Raw genomic sequence first — 17,749 nt, 5'->3', positions numbered from 1 at the left:
TATGTTTTCACCTATGGGAAATCTATTCTAAGGCTCTCTGTAATCGGTCACAAGGATTCATCTGCTGCCTCCCTTTACAGATCGACATTATACTCCTCTACCATTACCTCTGCTGATATATTTCAGTACTGGTTTGGCTGTCTGCTATATGTGGATGGTGTCTTCTGGTAAGTATATATAATTTTTTAAGACACTCTCAGCTATGTTTGGCACTTTATCCAATAAAGTTTTAAATGTATATTGTATATATTTGCCATGAGTCAGGTCTGTGTATTTCCCTTTGCAGTCTAACAGTTTCATCATGGAAATTATGTTTATGGGAGTTTTTGGCTTACCTGGGGTTCCAGTTAGTTGTAACTTGGAGTCTTTTTCTTTCAAATTTTCGTGGGCTAGGCTCGCAATGACGCAGATTATCACTTTTTATTGCAACATTTTTTGGCGCAAAAGTTTTTAGCCACAAAGTCGCATTTGCCGTGACTCGAGTCACGTCATTTCTAGCGACTTTCTTGACGCAAAATGTTTTGGCACGAAGTTGCGCCTGAGTCGCGTCATTTCATTTATTAAGCTTTGGCGCCAAAAGTTTTTTTTGACTGCATTTGCGCCTTTTTTTGGTGCAAAGATTTGTTATATTAAGCCTCTGCCTCTTTTGCTCTCATTTGATCCATTGTTGCTTGTTTTTTATCTTACTTTTGTCTAAAAGAATTTTATCATAATAATTTTTTTCCAATTCCTGAAACTGTTATTTTGAGGAAATTGAATATTTTGTTTAAATGTTATTTTTTCTTTTTTGTTACATTTTGCAAGATGTCTCAGACTGATCCTGCCTCTGATGTTACTGTAGGAACTAAGCTGCCTGAACACAAATCTACCAAAGCTAAGTGTGTATGTTGTAAATTAGCTGATCTTACTTCTTCAGCTCAAATATGTGGCACTTGTTATGAAAAAATATTAAATGCTGATAATGCTTCTATAAGTACAAATACATCTAGTGTTAAACCTTCACAGTCTAATGTACATGATAGTCCTGTAGATATAATAGATTATATTTCTGCAGCCATAGAGAAGGCTATAACTGCTATTTCGCCTTCAAATAAACGTAAAAGGTCTCTCCTAACTTCTCATAAATCTGATGAAGCTTGTACTGATCGACAGCATACTGAAGTATCTTCTGCTGATGAGGATTTCTCTGGCTCAGAGGATCCTGCTTTAGAGACTGAAATTGATAAGTCAACCTTTCTTTTTAAGATTGAATATATTCGTTCTTTATTAAAGGAAGTATTGATTACTTTGGGTATTGAGGAATCTAATCCTCTTGATAACAAGAATAGCAAACGTTTGAATTCTGTTTTAAAACGTCTGAGGTTACTCATAAAGTTTTTCCTATTCCAGATGCTATCTCTCATATGTTTACTATTGAATGGTCTAAACTTGGTGCTTCTTTTAATCCTTCTTCTAAGTTTAAAAAGCTATATCCTTTACCTGTGGCTAATTTAGAGTTTTGAGAAAAAGTCCCTAAGTTTGATGGGGCTATTTCTACTTTTGCCAAACGTACTACTATTCCTGTGGAAGATAGTACTTCCTTTAAGGATCCTTTAGATAGGAAGATTGAATCCTATCTTAGAAAAGCTAATTTACATACTGGCTATATTTTTACACCTTCTATTTCTATGGCTGATGTTGCTGCTGCTTCAACTTTTTGGTTGGACAGTTTAGCTCAACAGTTAATAGATCCTGAGTTGTCTAGCATTGCTCTTTTACTTCAGCATGCCAATCATTTAATTTGTGATGCTATATTTGATGTCATTAAGATTGATATCAAATCTATGTCTTTAGCTATTCCTACTAGAAGAGCTTTATGGCTTAAATCTTGGAATGCTGATATGGTGTCTAAATCTAGATCACTATCTTTATCATTTCAGGGTAGTAATTTATTTGGTTCTTAATTGGATTCTATTATTTCCACTATCACCGGGGGAAAGGGAGTTTTTCTGCCCCAAGATAAGAAATCTAAGGGTAAATTTAAAGCTCCCAATCGTTTTCGTTCCTTTAGTCAGAATAGAGAACAAAATACCTCTCCTTCCCCTAAGGCCTCTGGCTCTAATTGGAGACCATCTCTGAATTGGAATAAATCCAAGCCTTATAAAAAACAAAATACAGTCCCTAAGACTGCATGAAGGTACGACCCTCAAAACAGTTCAACTGGTGGGGGCAGACTAAAATTATTTCAACACATTTGGAAAGTATCTGTTCAAAATCATTGGATTCAGAATATTGTTTCTCAGGGGTACCGAATAGGTTTCAGAATAAGACCTCCCATGGGAAGATTCTTTCTCTCTCATGTTCCAACAAACCCTGTGACCGCTGCTTCATAACTGCTGTTTCTGGCGAGATTCCAGACTCGCCAGAAACAGGGGCCCACAAGCTACGTACTGAGCTTGTTAAATAGAGGCCCTAGAGTCTTCAGGGGTGATTGTTCCAGTTCCTCTGCAGGAACGTGGTTTGGTTTTTTATTTAAATCTATTCATTGTCCCAAAGAAAGAAGATTCATTAAGACCAATTCTGGATCTGAAATTTTTAAATCAGTTTGTAAGAGTCCTAACTTTCAAGATGGTGACTATAAGGACTATTCTGCCTTTTGTTCAGCAAGGGCATTTCATGTCCACAATAGACTTACAGGACGCTTATCTTCACATTCCGATTCATCCAGACCACTATTTATTTCTGAGATTCTCTTTTCTAGACAAGCATTACCAATTTGTCGCTCTTCCGTTTGGCCTAGCAACAGCTCCAAGAATCTTTGTGAAGGTTCTTGGTGCCCTTCTTTTTGTAATCAGAGAGCAGGGTATTGCGGTGTATCCTTATTTGGACGATATATTGGTACTAGCTCAATATTTTCATTTAGCAGAATCTCACTCGAAACAACTAGTGTGTCATATATTTGTCTCTCCTTTCAGGATATAACAACTTACTATAGTTTACTGTGCCTTTAAGACTGTCATTCGCCTTTCCCTTTTTTTACTCATTCCAGTTATCTCACAGTGCTTGGTATTTTCCTCCTTGGAGCCTGTAACCTGAGCCTCACTCTTGCTGACTTCGTTAGCAACCTCCAGCTGTCAATCCTAGACAGATCCTTTGCACACTTCAGGGATTTTCCTGCTACTTCCTGCTGCAACCTTGTGCTGTGACGTCACACGCCATCCTGTTTACTACGGACCGGGTGAGTCTTATAAGCTAGCTCATCTGCTGCATTTAACTCCTCATAAGGTACCTTATGAGGAGTTAAATGTTATTTAAAACTTATTACTACCTTATACCGTAGTGTGAACTCTGGGACTTTTGTGCAACTTAGTTCTGAACCATTCCTGACTTTCCTTTCAACTGAAACACAGTAAGCTTACTATTTTTTGTTCCTTATTATTCTTAGAATTGGTAAGTGTACCTTTTAAGTAATCTGCTGTGTATGCTGCGCCCATCAGCTATAGATTACTTTGAGAAGCATACCTAAATTAAGGAAGATATCCAACTTCACACTGTTCTCTCTTAACATTTGTTGAAGTATGATATCTACCACACACAATATATTTTTCTCTAAGAGTAACTTATTTCTACAGTTGTGGTTCTTAAAATATACGCTTTATTAAATGTTTTACAGGAAAGGAACCCTGCACTACATATAAAGTGTCATTCTGAAATAGGAATAGGAATTATTCTATCAGTATTTATTCAAATCCTACAACAACTTGTACATATTGTTACATAGTGTGGTTTCTTCAAGAACATGGTTGGAGGATCAATTTACAAAAGAGTTTCTTGATTCCTCAGACAAGGGTCACCTTTTTAGGTTTCCAGATAGATTCAGTGTCCATGACTCTGACAGACAAGAGGCAAATGAAGTTAGTTTTAGCTTGTCTAAACCTTCAGTCTCTATCATAACCTTCAGTGGCTATGTGCATGGAAGTTTTAGGTCTCATGACTGCAGCATCGGACACAATCCCCTTTGCTAGTTTTCATACGAGGCCTCTACAGCTTTGCATGTTGCACCAATGGTGCAGGGATTATACTCAGCACAAGGGGATTGGTATATTCAAGAGGCGAGGTTGCCAATCAATATTTTAGAACTCCATGCTAATTTCAAAGCTCTTGAGGCATGGCCTCTATTGAAGAGAGAACTTTACATTTGTTTTCAAACAGACAATATCACAACAGTGGCATATGTCGATCATCAAGGAAGGACTTGTAGTCCTTCAGCAATGAAGGAAGTATCTTACTTTCTTAGGCAGAATCCAACTCTTGTCAAATTTCTGCAATTCATATACCAGGTTTAGACAATTGGGAAGCGGATTATCTCAGCCATCAGACGTTACATCCATGGGAGTGGTCTCTCCATCCAGATGTGTTTTTTCATCTTGTACAGATGTGGGGTCTTCCAGAAATAGATCTGATGGCCTCCTATCTAAACAAGAAGCTTCCCAGATACCTTTCCAGGTCCAGGGATCCTCAGGCAGAGATGGTGGATGCCTTAGCAGTTCCTTGGTTTTACCAACCTGCTTATATTTTTCCACCTCTGTTTCTTCTTCCAAGGGTGATCTCCAAGATCATAATGGAACAATCTCATGTGTTTCTGATAGCACTAGCATGGCCTAACAGGTTTTGGTATGCGGATCTTGTCCGGATGTCCAGTTGCCAGCCTTGGCCACTTCCTTTAAGGCCAGACCTTCTGTCTCAAGCGCCGTTTTTCCATCGGGATCTCTAAATTTGAAGGCATGGAAATTGAACGCTTAGTGCTTAGTCATAGAGGTTTCTCTGACTCAGTGATTAGCACTATAATACAGGCTCGTAAGTCTGTTTCAAGGAAAATTTATCATCGGGTTTGGAAAACCTATATTTCATGGTGTTCCACTCATAAATATTCTTGCCATTCTTTTAGAATTCCTAGGATTTTACAGTTTTTTCAGGATGGTTTGGATAAGGGTTTGTCTACAAATACTTTGAAAGGATACATTTCTGCTCTTTCAGTCTTATTTAATAGAAAGAGTGCTAAACTTCCTGATATTCATTGCTTTGTTCAGGCTTTGATTCATATCAAACCTGTTATTAAATCTATTTTTCCTCCTTGGAGTCTCAATTTGGGTTTGAAGATTTTACAGGCTTCTCCTTTTGAGCCGAGACATTCTCTGGATATTAAATTACTTTCTTGGAAAGTGTTATTTCTTTTGGCTATCTCTTCTGCTTGAAGAGTTTCTGAATTGTCTGCTCTCTCTTGTGAGTCTTCTTATTTGATTTTCCATCAAGATAAAGCTGTTTTGCTGACTTAATTTAAATTTTTGCCTAAAGGTGTGAATTCTAACAACATTAATAGGGAAATTGTTGTTCCTCAGTTTCTTATATATATATATATATATATATATATATATATATATAAATAGTTCTCCGCCAGGCACTTTCGTTCATTAAAGTATTTATTAGTAATGACCGGGGAGTGCCTGGCTGAGAACTATTATAATTAATATTGTTAAAGTGCACCCTGGCAGTTGTATGAACATTGGTCAAGTTGTTTTGATGAATCCGGACTTGGCACTTATATATATTTAATTTATACAAATGTATATAAATTCAATTCCACTCAAGCAAACGCGTTTACATTCAACCTGTAATAGGCACGCTACTTCCGATGCCCACAAAGAGCCACAATAAACCTCTTTTCGCATGCTTGCAACAATTAGTGCGTCACTTTTTTATCTAGCCCAGTACGTTACTTTTTTCTCAGGATAGCCTTATGCATGTCCCAGGCATTTTTGAAATATTTTACAGTCCCTATGTTTACTACATCTATTGGAAGTTTATTCCATGAATCCACCTTCCTTCCTGTAAAAAAGATGTTTCCTCACATTTCTCCTGAATCTGCTACCCTCTAATTTAAGATTGTAACCCCTTTTTTAGTGGAAAATGCATTCCGCTTCCACTTCATTAAGTTCCTTCATAAATGTGAAGGTTAGTCACTTCATATATTTGAATGTTTCAGATCATATTTCACTTAAATTTGAGATTAAAGTCTTTCTGCATCATTAACAAACCATTGACTAAAGACTGTGGACTTGATTGTTATCATTCTAATAATACTACTAATAATACTAATACTAATACCTTCTCTGTCTTCTACCCTCACCCCAGCTCTTACTCACATATTCAACCGATCCCTTACTACTGGTTCATTTCCATCATCCTTCAAACATGCAAAGATCAACCCCATCCTCAAAAAACTCTCCCAAGGTTATTAACAATCTTCTTTCAGCTAAAAACAATGGCCGCTATTCTATACTTATCTTACTTGACCTGTCTGCTGCCTTTGATACTGTTGACCATCCCCTCCTCCTACGGACTCTCAGCTCCCTTGGGCTCTGTGATATTGCCCTCTCCTGGATCCACTCTTATCTCCCTAATAAGTCATTATCTGTCTCATTTGCTGGCACTCCTCCTCTTCATTGCCTCTGTCTGTTGGAGTACCTCAAGGCTCTGTTCTAGGCCCTCTACTCTTCTCTATTTATACTTCCTCACTGGGTAAACTTATCAGTAGCCATGGCTTCAACTATCACATCTATGCTGATGATACTCAGATCTACCTATCCACCCCTGCACTCTCTCCTTCTGTCCCTTCCCACATCAGCGACTGCTTACCTGGCATTTCTTCCTGAATGGCCTCTAACCACCTAAAAATCAACTTTTCCAAGACTGAGCTTTTTCTAATCCCCCCATCTAATTCTACTCCAGTTTCTCACTTTACAATCACTGTTGGTGACACCACTATCTCCCCATCACCCAAGTCCACTGCCTAGGAGTTAAACTTGACTCCAATCTGTCCTTCATACCTCACATCCAATTGCTTTCTTCATCCTGTCGCAACCACCTACGCAATATCTCCAAAATTCGTCCTTTTCTGAGTGCTGAAACTACTAAACAGCTAATCCATTCTCTAGTAATTTCCCGGTTTGACTACTGTAATAACCTCTCTCCCCTTCAATCCATCCTAAATGCCTCTGCTAGGCTAATCCTCCTCTCCCGACGTTCTGTATCCACTGCACCCCTCTGTGAGTCCCTTCACTGGCTCCCCATTCACAGCAGAATTAAAATCAAAATTCTTACTCTGACCCACAAAGCCCTTGCCAATGCAGACCCCCCTACCTGTCCTCACTCATCAACAAATATACTCCAGCCCGTCCCCTAAGATCGAACAACGATCTACTCCTTGCCTCTTCTACCATCACCTCCTCCCATGCTAGACTACAGGACTTCTTCCGTGCGGCACCAACCCTCTGGAATGCACTTCCTCGAGCTGTCAGACTTTCCCCCAACCTCTCCTCCTTTAAACGCTCCCTAAAGACCTTCTTGTTTATTCCTATCACCAAATCAGTAACTAATGAATTCCACTTGCCTAATAGTTGCTCTCATCTAACTCCACTCTAACATCATTCCCACCTTTGCAGTCCCCACCTCCTGTTTCTCACCCTCCTACCCATTTAGATTGTAAGTTCCCACAGGAACAGGGCTCTCAGTTCCCCCTGTATTTGTTTGTTAAATTTTGTCTGGTGTCTCATATTGTACTGTCCTTTTATCTTTGTTACCCATGGACAGAGCATAATAATAATAATCATCATTTGTATGATCACTAAACTAGTAATTGCTCGGAAATGTAAATACACATAGCTCCTTATCTGTCCCCTCATCTACAAGAAGAATAGTTGCACTATTGTAATAACCTCTGGTCATTCTTTCCACTCTCATTTAGGGTTGACTGGTATTTAATAACTAAATAATGAGGTAAATACCTCATTATACTCTCCACATTTGTTAAAGGGACACTCAGGTCAAATTAAATTAGATAGAGCATGCAATTATAAACAACTTTCCAATTTGCTTCTATTAAAAAAATGTGCATAAGTCTTTTTATATTTACACTTTTTGAGTCCCCAACTCCTACTGAGCATGTGCAAGAATTCACAGAATATACATACAGTATATGCATTTGTGATTGGCTTATGGCTGTCACATGGTACAGTGGGAGGGAAAATAGACATAACTTTGAAATTTGTTAGAAAAAAAAATATATAATACTCAAAACTAAGTGCTATTGTATTATCTTATCTTTGTATAATGCATTTGTTGATTAAACAAATCTGCTGTATTTACTGGTCCTTTAAACTTACAACACCTAAGTGTCAGACTGCTCCTCATGTGTAGAGGGTAATTTTTAGTCTGATCCTACTTTTGCCTGTCTTCTGATTTATTACCTAAGGTTCATTGTGTTTTGTACCCAGGGACCTTCAAAATTGTGATGTTTTCTGCAACTGTTCTCACTACAACTCTCTAAATAGAGTGCATAAACAAATTAGCAGCCAGTTACATCAGTCATATTACTGTATAATTGATTATATTATTATGTTGTTGATGGATACCCTGACATTAGATGACTACATTTTTTTGTGGCATTGGGTCTTGATAAAAGCATATTAAAATATTCCCTGTACTTTACAGACATTTTGCAATAAGCCATGACCCGTTAATCACTATAAGAAAATAATTCTATAAATACACTGGATGGGGTGTAAATTGAAATCATTATCATTAACGTAAATAAGATACATCACCTCCACAGATAGCCAGGATAAGAAAAGTAAGGTACCAGCCTTTTATAATAGTATGCAAGAAAATTGCGTGATTGGTCAAAAGTTAACCTCTCTCCTTATGGAATACGATTGCTGTAAAAAAGGCATATGTGTCTGATTCTTTATAATTGTATGCAGAAATACAATTCTAAATTGTATTCATATGTCACAATTTATGTACAATTATAAAGAATCAGACACATGCCTTTTTCACAGCAATCTTATTCTATATCTCCCCATCAAATATATAGTTCATAACTAATCCCCTTCAAAGCTAACAGCATCAACATGACATAAATGCTAAGATTAAATTGTCATTATTCAGACAGAAGGTGCAGTTAAAAAATTCAGTGTACTTTTATAATCCAATTTGTTGCTATATCTATATCAGTATACTTTGTTGAAACATATAGCCTTTTCATGAAAGCATGCTAAGGTACGCTCATGATTATTAATATGTCTTAAGCATTTGGTGGCAGTATTGTGATTAGCAGGAGTATACAATTAACCTGTAGAGGGAGCCTAAGCCGCAGCAGGTAGTGTTGAATGAAAGCAGGGGACACATACAGTAGATATACAAAGTCTATACACCCTTTTGCAATTGCAGGTTTTTTAAATGTAAAGACAGAAATAACAACAATGTAAATGTCAGAATGTTTCTATCTGTAATGTGATCTTCCAAGGATTATCATTCAAAGAAAAAACCTACTTAAAGAAAGCAAGGCAAAGATAGGGTTTGTAGCACTCACCCTCTAGCTATTATATAATATTAAAATTTAACTTTTAATTATTAATGAATAAAATAGGTACAGGAACAAAAACGCCTGTTACAACGTCCCACCACACAAACATTCATTCATATGGTTCCACACCTCCCTGTTTCCTGGCCAGTAACTGCATACACCGGCATCAGGTGACAAAGGTGTGAGAACCAGTAATTAACACAAACGCGTATCGGCGTATAAAACGCCTTTCTCAATGTAACTGTTATTTACTGAATATTGACAAACCGAGCCTTTCTTAGACTGACCTTAAATACCCTATGGTTAACATCACAGCCTATCGCATAACAAAACGTCACACCTCTCTAATCTGCTCCTAATAGGTTGATCGGCACACTAATACGCCCTCCTCTCTGCCATTAGTTCCCGGGTGGGAGTGTGTGTTTTCCGTAATTCAATAGGTGCTAGGCTTACCAAGCAAAGTAATTGCATATGTATGAGTGATATTATTCAAATGAAGTATCGTACTTGCAAATGATTGTATAAGTACATATAGGAAAAAAAATTGTCAGTGCTAATTGCACATCTTTACTCTTAATATCTTATGCAGAGAACCAATTAGGAGCAGATTAGAGAGGTGTGACGTTTTGTTATGCGATAGGCTGTGATGTTAACCATAGGGTATTTAAGGTCAGTCTAAGAAAGGCTCGGTTTGTCAATATTCAGTAAATAACAGTTACATTGAGAAAGCCGAAACGCGTTTGTTTGTGTTAATTGCTGGTTCTCACACCTTTGTCACCTGATGCTGGTGTATGCAGTTACCGGCCAGGAAACAGGGAGGTGTGGAACCATATGAATGAATGTTTGTGTGGTGGGACGTGGTAACAGGCGTTTTTGCTCCTGTACATATTTTATTCATTAATAATTAAAAGTTTAATTTTAATATTATATAATAGCTAGAGGGTGAGTGCTACAAACCCTATCTTTGCCTTGCTTTCTTTGAATGTTAATTAACAGGGTAGCACTGGTCCTTAATATTGTATTCAGTGCTTTCCTCTAACTACATGTTCACAGTGCCAATAATACTCTTTTAGTGTTCATACTTCCAAGGATTATGCAATCAGGATATTATAGGTTTTTTTTTATTATTATTTAAAATCTTCCTAATTATGAACTGTTTTTGTCTCTCTGAATTTTTGTTGGTTGGAAGATCACATTACAAATGGAAAAAAGTCTGACATTTACATTGTTGTTATTTCTGTCTTTACATTTTAGAAACTTGCAATTTCATAAGGATGTGTAGACTTTTTATAAACACTGTACAGCACTACCTTCACTTACTATTACTTTGCACAATGCGTGATTGTCTCCTAAACAAAGATAGATGAACTCTCAGTTTGTGATCAATCTCCTTTATTAGCTTTGTTTACCAGATCAAGCTACTACACTCTAGGGGGCTGATTTATTATCTAGGGGGCTGATTTATTATCTGTCGGACGGACATGATCCGCTGTAGCGGATCATGTCCGCCCACATCGCTGAATGCCGGCAGCATACGCTGTCTGCATTTAACATTGCACAAGCAGTTCTGGTGTGCATGTAGATTCGCAGCCAATTGTCCACTAGCAGGGGGTGTCAATCAACCCGATTGTATGGGATCGGGCGGATTGATGTCCGCCGCCTCAGAGGAGGCGTACGAGTTAAGGAGCAGCGGTTTTAAGACCACTGCTTCTTAACTCCTGTTTCCGGCGAGCCTGAAGGCTCGCACGGAAACAGGTGCATTAGGCACCATTCGGGCAATGGTAAATCGGCCCCTAGGACTCGATACACACACATGCTTCTGAGGCAGCTTAGTATGCTCTTATGGGGCCCGATGATCAAAAACTATTCAGTATAGAGAGATATCATGTCAAATCTTTGAGCCCTTATATTCTAATATAGATGTAATTTCTTCACATCCAGAAACCTGCATAGTAACATAAACAGTTCCCAAGCTAAAATTTGCATTTCTAAAACTCTTTGTGGGACCTCGCAGTACTAACAAGACTTCTTAGATAATCTCGCCAGAACAGAGATCTTTAGATCACTGCGCCCATGGAAAGAAGCTAAGCTTCAACAACGAATACAAAGAGAAATAGTTCACTTTGATAGACAAAAAGTCAAGTTTCTTTTTTAAATTGTACATTCTACCTTAATCATTTTAATTCTGACATTCATGTCTCTGTTACTTGTGTAGAAGGCAGACTGCAGAATGGCACCATGTGATGAAGGTATTGTATACGGCGCATGACAGCAGGTTGCGCACTCACCTGACAAGCTTTACAGCATTCGCCCTCTGCACACTTGGCAGTTGCTTTAAGTTTGCAGGTGGCAGCGTCACAACATGTATTTGTGCATTCCTGTAAAACAAAGTCCTCTGTATTAAAATCATATACTTTCAAATGGATATGTTTGCATTTCTTTTGTATATTGGTCAACAAAAATTTTCCATGTAAGTTAAATGTATATGATATGAAACACAACATGTTGTGATTCAGACAGAACATACAATTTTAAGAAAGTTTCCAATTGACTTCTATTATCAAATTTGCTTTGTTCCCATGATATTTTTTGTTGAAGAGATACATAGGTAGGCATCTGGAGCACTACGCGGCAGGGAATAGTGCTGCCCTCTAGTGATCTGGCAAATGGATAACATTCTTTCAAAAATGCTGCCATATAGTGCTGTAGACACATTCAAGCTCCTGAGTTTACATATCTGCTTTTCAACAAAAGATACCAAAAGAACAAAGACAATTTGATAATAGAAGTAAATTAGAATGTTTTTTTTAAATAGTATGCTCTATCTGAACCAGTAATTAATTGCTGATATATAGTATGTATATATATGTGTGTGTGGGGGTGAGTATATATATATATATATATATATATATATATATATATATATATATATATATATAGTATCAGGAAAAAGAAGGCACTCACTGCCCAGTGAGTGTCTTCTTTTTCCTGATACTGTATTACTATTTGGAGCGCACCCTGGGCACTACAGGTGCAATAAACCTTATAACCTTCTACCTGGAGTGCTTTACCTCTGCTGCATTTATATATATATTTGTGTGAATATGTGTTTGTGTGGATGTGTGTGACGGAGGGTCATTGGGTGTGTTTTTAAAATATTTAACCTCTTAAGGACATATGACGGAATTTTTCCGTCATAAAACAATTGAGCAAACTGAAAGCTGTGTCCTTAAAGGGTTAAAATAAATTTGTGTTATGTTTGGATTTCTTTAATTAAGACAATATATTTAAAGGAAAATCCTGGATTACAGAAGCTACTTCTAGCTCTGGATTACATTATCAGCAGCCCCCAGTATGGTTGCCAACCCTCCATTATTTCCAGGGATATATATACAGTATCCCACAAAAGTGAGTACACCCCTTACATTTTTGTAAATATTTTATTATATCTTTTCATGTGACAACAATAAAGAAATGACACTTTGCTACAATGTAAAGTAGTGAGTGTACAGCCTGTATACCAGTGTAAATTTGCTGTCCCCTCCAAATAACTCAACACACAGCCATTAATGTTTAAACCGTTGGCAACAAAATTGAGTACACTCCTAAGTGGAAATGTCCAAATTGGGCCCAATTAGCAATTTTCCCTCCCTGGTGTCATGTGACTCGTTAGTGTTACAAGGTCTCGGGTGTGAATGGGGAGCAGGTGTGTTAAATTTGGTGTTATCGCTCTCACACTCTCTCATACTGGTCACTGGAAGTTCAACATGGCACCTCATGGCAAAGAACTCTCTGAGGATCTGAAAAAAAGAATTGTTGCTCTAGATAAAGATGGCCTAGGGTATAAGAAGATTGCCAAGACCCTGAAACTGAGCTGCAGCATGGTGGGCAAGACCATACAGCAGTTTCACAGGACAGGTTCCACCAAAGAAGTTAAGTGCACGTGTTCAGCGTCATATCCAGAGGTTGTCTTTGGGAAATAGACATATGAGTGCTGCCAGCATTGCTGCAGAGGTTGAAGGGATGAGGGGTCAGCCTGTCAGTGCTCAGACCATACGCCGCATACTGCATCAAACTGGTCTGCATGGCTGTCATCCCAGAAGGAAGCCTCTTCTAAAGAGGATGCACAAGAAAGCCCGCAAACAGTTTTCTGAAGACAAGCAGACTAAGGACATGGATTACTGGAAACATGTCCTGTTGTCCGATGAGACCAAGATAAACTTATTTGGTTCAGATGGTGTCAAGCGTGTGGCGGCAACCAGGTGAGGAGTACAAAGACAAGTGTGTCTTGCCTACAGTCAAGCATGGTGGTGGGAGTGTCATGGTCTGTGCCTGCATGAGTGCTGCCGGCACTGGGGAGCTACAGTTCATTGAGGGAACCATGAATGCCAACATGTACTGTGACATACTGAAGCAGAGCATGATTCCCTCCCTTTGGAGACTGGGCTGCAGGGCAGTATTCCAACATGATAACGACCCCAAACACTGAGGGTAAAGGTGATGGACTAGCCAAGCATGTCTCCAGACCTAAACACTATTGAACATCTGTGGGGCATCCTCAAACGGAATGTGGGGTAGCGCAAGGTCTCTAACATCAACCAGCTCCGTGATGTCGTCATAGAGGAGTGGAAGAGGACTCCAGTGGCAACCTGTGAAGCTCTGGTGAACTCCATGCCCAAGAGGGTTAAGGCAGTGCTAGAAAATGATGGTGGCCACATAAAATATTGACACTTTGGGCCCAATTTGGACATTTCCACTTAGGGGTGTATTCACTTTTGTTGCCAACAGCTTTAGACATTAATGGCTGTATGTTGAGTTATTTTGAGGGGACATCAAATTTACACTGTTATACAGGCTGTACGCTTACTACTTTACATTGTAGCAAAGTGTCATTTCTTCAGTGTTGTCACATGAAAAGATATAATAAAATATTTACAAAAATGTGAGGGGTGTACTCTTTTTTGTGGGATACTGGGACACATAATTAAATAAAATATAATTAAATGTTTTTTTATATATCAATATATATATATATATATATATATATATATATATATATACACACACATATATATACATACACTCTTAGGACATTTTTCTTCCTTAGTTTGTACATGTAATATCTTAATTTCAAACATATTTAATATTGTACTATTGTTCCCTTATTTAGTTAAAATTTTTGATGTTTTTGACAGTTTAATGTAATGAGAAATGGAATTTACGGATCTGCAGAAAGTTGTTTAATGTATTAAAGGGCCATGATACCTAAATCTTGAAACACTTGAAAGTGATGCAGCATAGCTGTAAAAAGCTGACTAGAAAATATCACCTGACCATCTCTATGTAAAAAAGAAAGATATTTTACCTCAAAAATTCCTCAGTAGCCACATCCCATTTGTAAACCACTTCTAAGCAGCAAATCAGTATGTCTGTCCCGGGACAGCTAAGGGAGTGAGTTTACGTGCACACTCATCTTATTTCCCTATTCAGTTTAAGAAAGCTTACTATGAAATCTCATGAGAGTTAAGTGAAATCTCATGAGATCACAGTAAAAGAGTTTATGACCTCAGCACTGCTGATGCTGATTGGCTGCTGTTCATTTCTTCCTTATTTTTTTTATTTTTTTTACCTGCAGCTGGGCAGCAGCTGAATTATAACTTTTTACACAGAACTTACTCTGCTGAGCTGAGGAAGTTGTGAGGTAAAATATTTTCTTTTTTTAAATAGAGATGCTCAGGTGATATTTTCCTGTCAGCTTTTTACAGTTATACTGCATCAGTTTCAAGTGATTTATGTGAGTATGTCCCTTTAAGTTAGACTGTGTGAATGAAGATGATTTGTATGAAGAATTTTGTTGTACCAAACTGTATCAAATTGTAAAATAAAGTGTTGTTTTTTTTCCAGTAACTACTGTATAATTTGACGATTTCATACATGAAATTTGTTCATTCCTTAGTCTCATTTATTTTATTCAAAAAAGGTGGCAACCCTAGTCCCCAGTGGTATCATATCCTTTCCAAAGTTCTGCCAGCTCTTCGTTTGTACTTCAAATTAATATATAAGTTTCTGGTGTGGCACTTTTTTTTTACAATTTTAAAGGGACATGAAACCCATTTTTATTTTTAGTTATTCAGAAAGAACGTACAATTTAAATAAAGTGTCACATTCGCTTCTATTATTAAATTGTCATGTTGTTCTTGTGATATTCTTTGTTAAAGAGAATACCTAGGTAGGTGGCATGAATGGGTTTGGGGAACTATATGGGATCAGTTTTGCAAGAATGCTTTTGAACATTGGATGTCATCAATGTTTCCACAATGTAAAAAAAATCATTCTTGAAAAAACTGCTTCCATATAGTGCTCCAGACATGTGCATGCCCCTGAGCATACCTACCTGCTTTTCAAAAAAGGATGCCAAGAGAACAAAATCCTTCCTTATAATTGTATGTTCTATATCACTGGTTTTCAAACCTGTACCCAGGCCTCCCTAATAGGCCACATTTTGAGTATATCTGAACTCGAGCACAGGTGAAATAATCCGCTGATTAATAAACATGGTTATTTTACCCGCTTTTATCCAAGGTAATCCTGAAATCTGGCCTGTTGGGGAGGCCTGAGGAGATGTTTGAAAACCAGCGCACTGTATGAATCATGAAAGAAAAAAATTGGGTTGTTTGTCCCTTTAAGATTAAATGCTGACTGAAGCTCAGCCATATTTGACTTGTTAGTCTGAGACAGTCTTGGTAAAGATATCCATGAACACATGAAAAGAAGAGACAATTACCGCAGCTGTTCCACAGTCACAATCTTCCCCCTGTTCGGTAAACATATTGCCACACACAGGTGGGGCCTGGATAGAGCTTAGCTGGGGAACATCTCTCATACACATAGGCATTTGTGTCATTTGAAACTGCTCATAATTCTTGAGACTGCAGGAACTGAACTTCAGTGGGGTAGTGGAGCTGTATAGAGAGAGCAGAGTTAGAAAAGTAAATATAAATTAATAGATCCAATAGGAAAGTTAAATAAAAATATTAATTGTACTTATGTTTGCAAGCTCTCTTCCACAAAAATACCAGGGTCATGATCAGAGATCTATCCCCATTGCCTAAAGCCCTCATATATTTAATCTGAGAACCAATAAGGACAAATGACTAATAGCACTGTATTCCAAACTCATGTCTCAGGCTGGACCTCATGAATTAGGTGCCCAGTATTTTTTTTTAAATATATTTTATTCTACAGCCAATTGAAATAATGGATTGTCCAGTTAAATACTGGACATTTGGCAACCCTGCTTGAAATGTATGAAATCTGGGGGTGGACACCTGTATTGTGTGTAACAGTGTTTTAAATTTTAATGTATTCTATTGTTTTCTTTTACTGGTGATTGGCAGTGATGAGTCTAGGAAGTTCTAGGCACACCTAGTCATTGTTATTGCATCCCCAATCTCAAAGGTAAAACTTAAAAAAAAACAGTTTCCACCTTGATGTAAAAAAGGACCGCTATATATGTTGACTCAAAACAGCCCTGATTGGCTCGTGAGGGACTGCCTGAATTTCTAGGCACATCCCCAAGTAAGATCCAATGAAGGTAATCCAAGGAGGGGAGCAGGACACTACAACATTTAGGGGCCTATCTATCAAGCTCCGAAAGGAGCTTGACGGCCTGTGTTTCTGGCGAGTCTTCAGACTCGCCAAAAACAGCAGTTATGCAGCAGCGGTCACAAAGACCGCTGCTCCATAACCTGTCCGTCTGCTCTGAGCAGGCGGACAGACATCGCTGGAAATCAACCCGATCGAGTATGATCGGGTTGATTGACACCCCCTGCTGGCGGCCCATTGGCCGCGAGTCTGCTGGGGGCAGCGTTGCATCAGCAGCTCTTGTGAGCTGCTGGTGTAAAGCTGAATACGGAGAGCGTATTGCTCTCCGTATTCAGCGAGGTCTGGCGGACCTGATCCACACTGTCGGATAAGGTCCGCCAGACCTTGTTAAATAGAGGCCTTAGGATGTTCCCTGCTGTCCTAAAGGCTTTAAAGCCCATCACTTTTAGCATCATGGAATGTTTTAACAGCATCTAGAGGTTTCTAAGCAAAATTCAATAATATTAAACATTGTACAATGACACAATAGTTGCTGTTAAAGTCAAAACATATTAGGCCACAGCAAAATACATTTAGAGAGTATCAATCTTACAGTAGAGGAGACCCAGTTTTAAATAAGTATAAGAGAAGTGACTTTTTGGCTACCTGAGACAAACTATGAAATCAGCATAAATGCAGTATGATATACATTTCAACTTAAAAATTCCTCATTGATAAGTTTGACAAGTTTGATCTGAGAGG

General features: G+C 38.1%; 1 protein-coding gene across 1 annotated transcript in view; it reads right to left on the bottom strand.

Annotated features, from left to right (window-relative positions):
- LOC128664630 (zinc metalloproteinase-disintegrin-like batroxstatin-2) overlaps positions 1–17,749 on the bottom strand; it is a 109,865-nt gene that overhangs the window by 27,780 nt on the left and 64,336 nt on the right. Inside the window, exons 12-13 of the mRNA XM_053719445.1 lie at positions 16,188–16,365; positions 11,692–11,781 (exon numbers count right to left, since the gene is read on the bottom strand). Of these exons, the coding sequence (XP_053575420.1) occupies positions 11,692–11,781; positions 16,188–16,365 (268 nt within the window). The remainder of the gene's footprint in view (positions 1–11,691; positions 11,782–16,187; positions 16,366–17,749) is intronic.

This window comes from Bombina bombina, chromosome 6 (assembly GCF_027579735.1).
Source record: "Bombina bombina isolate aBomBom1 chromosome 6, aBomBom1.pri, whole genome shotgun sequence".
NCBI classification, from domain to species: domain Eukaryota; kingdom Metazoa; phylum Chordata; class Amphibia; order Anura; family Bombinatoridae; genus Bombina; species Bombina bombina.
The sequence above is the reverse complement of the archived record's forward strand: the minus strand, read 5'-3'. Positions and strand labels throughout refer to the sequence as shown.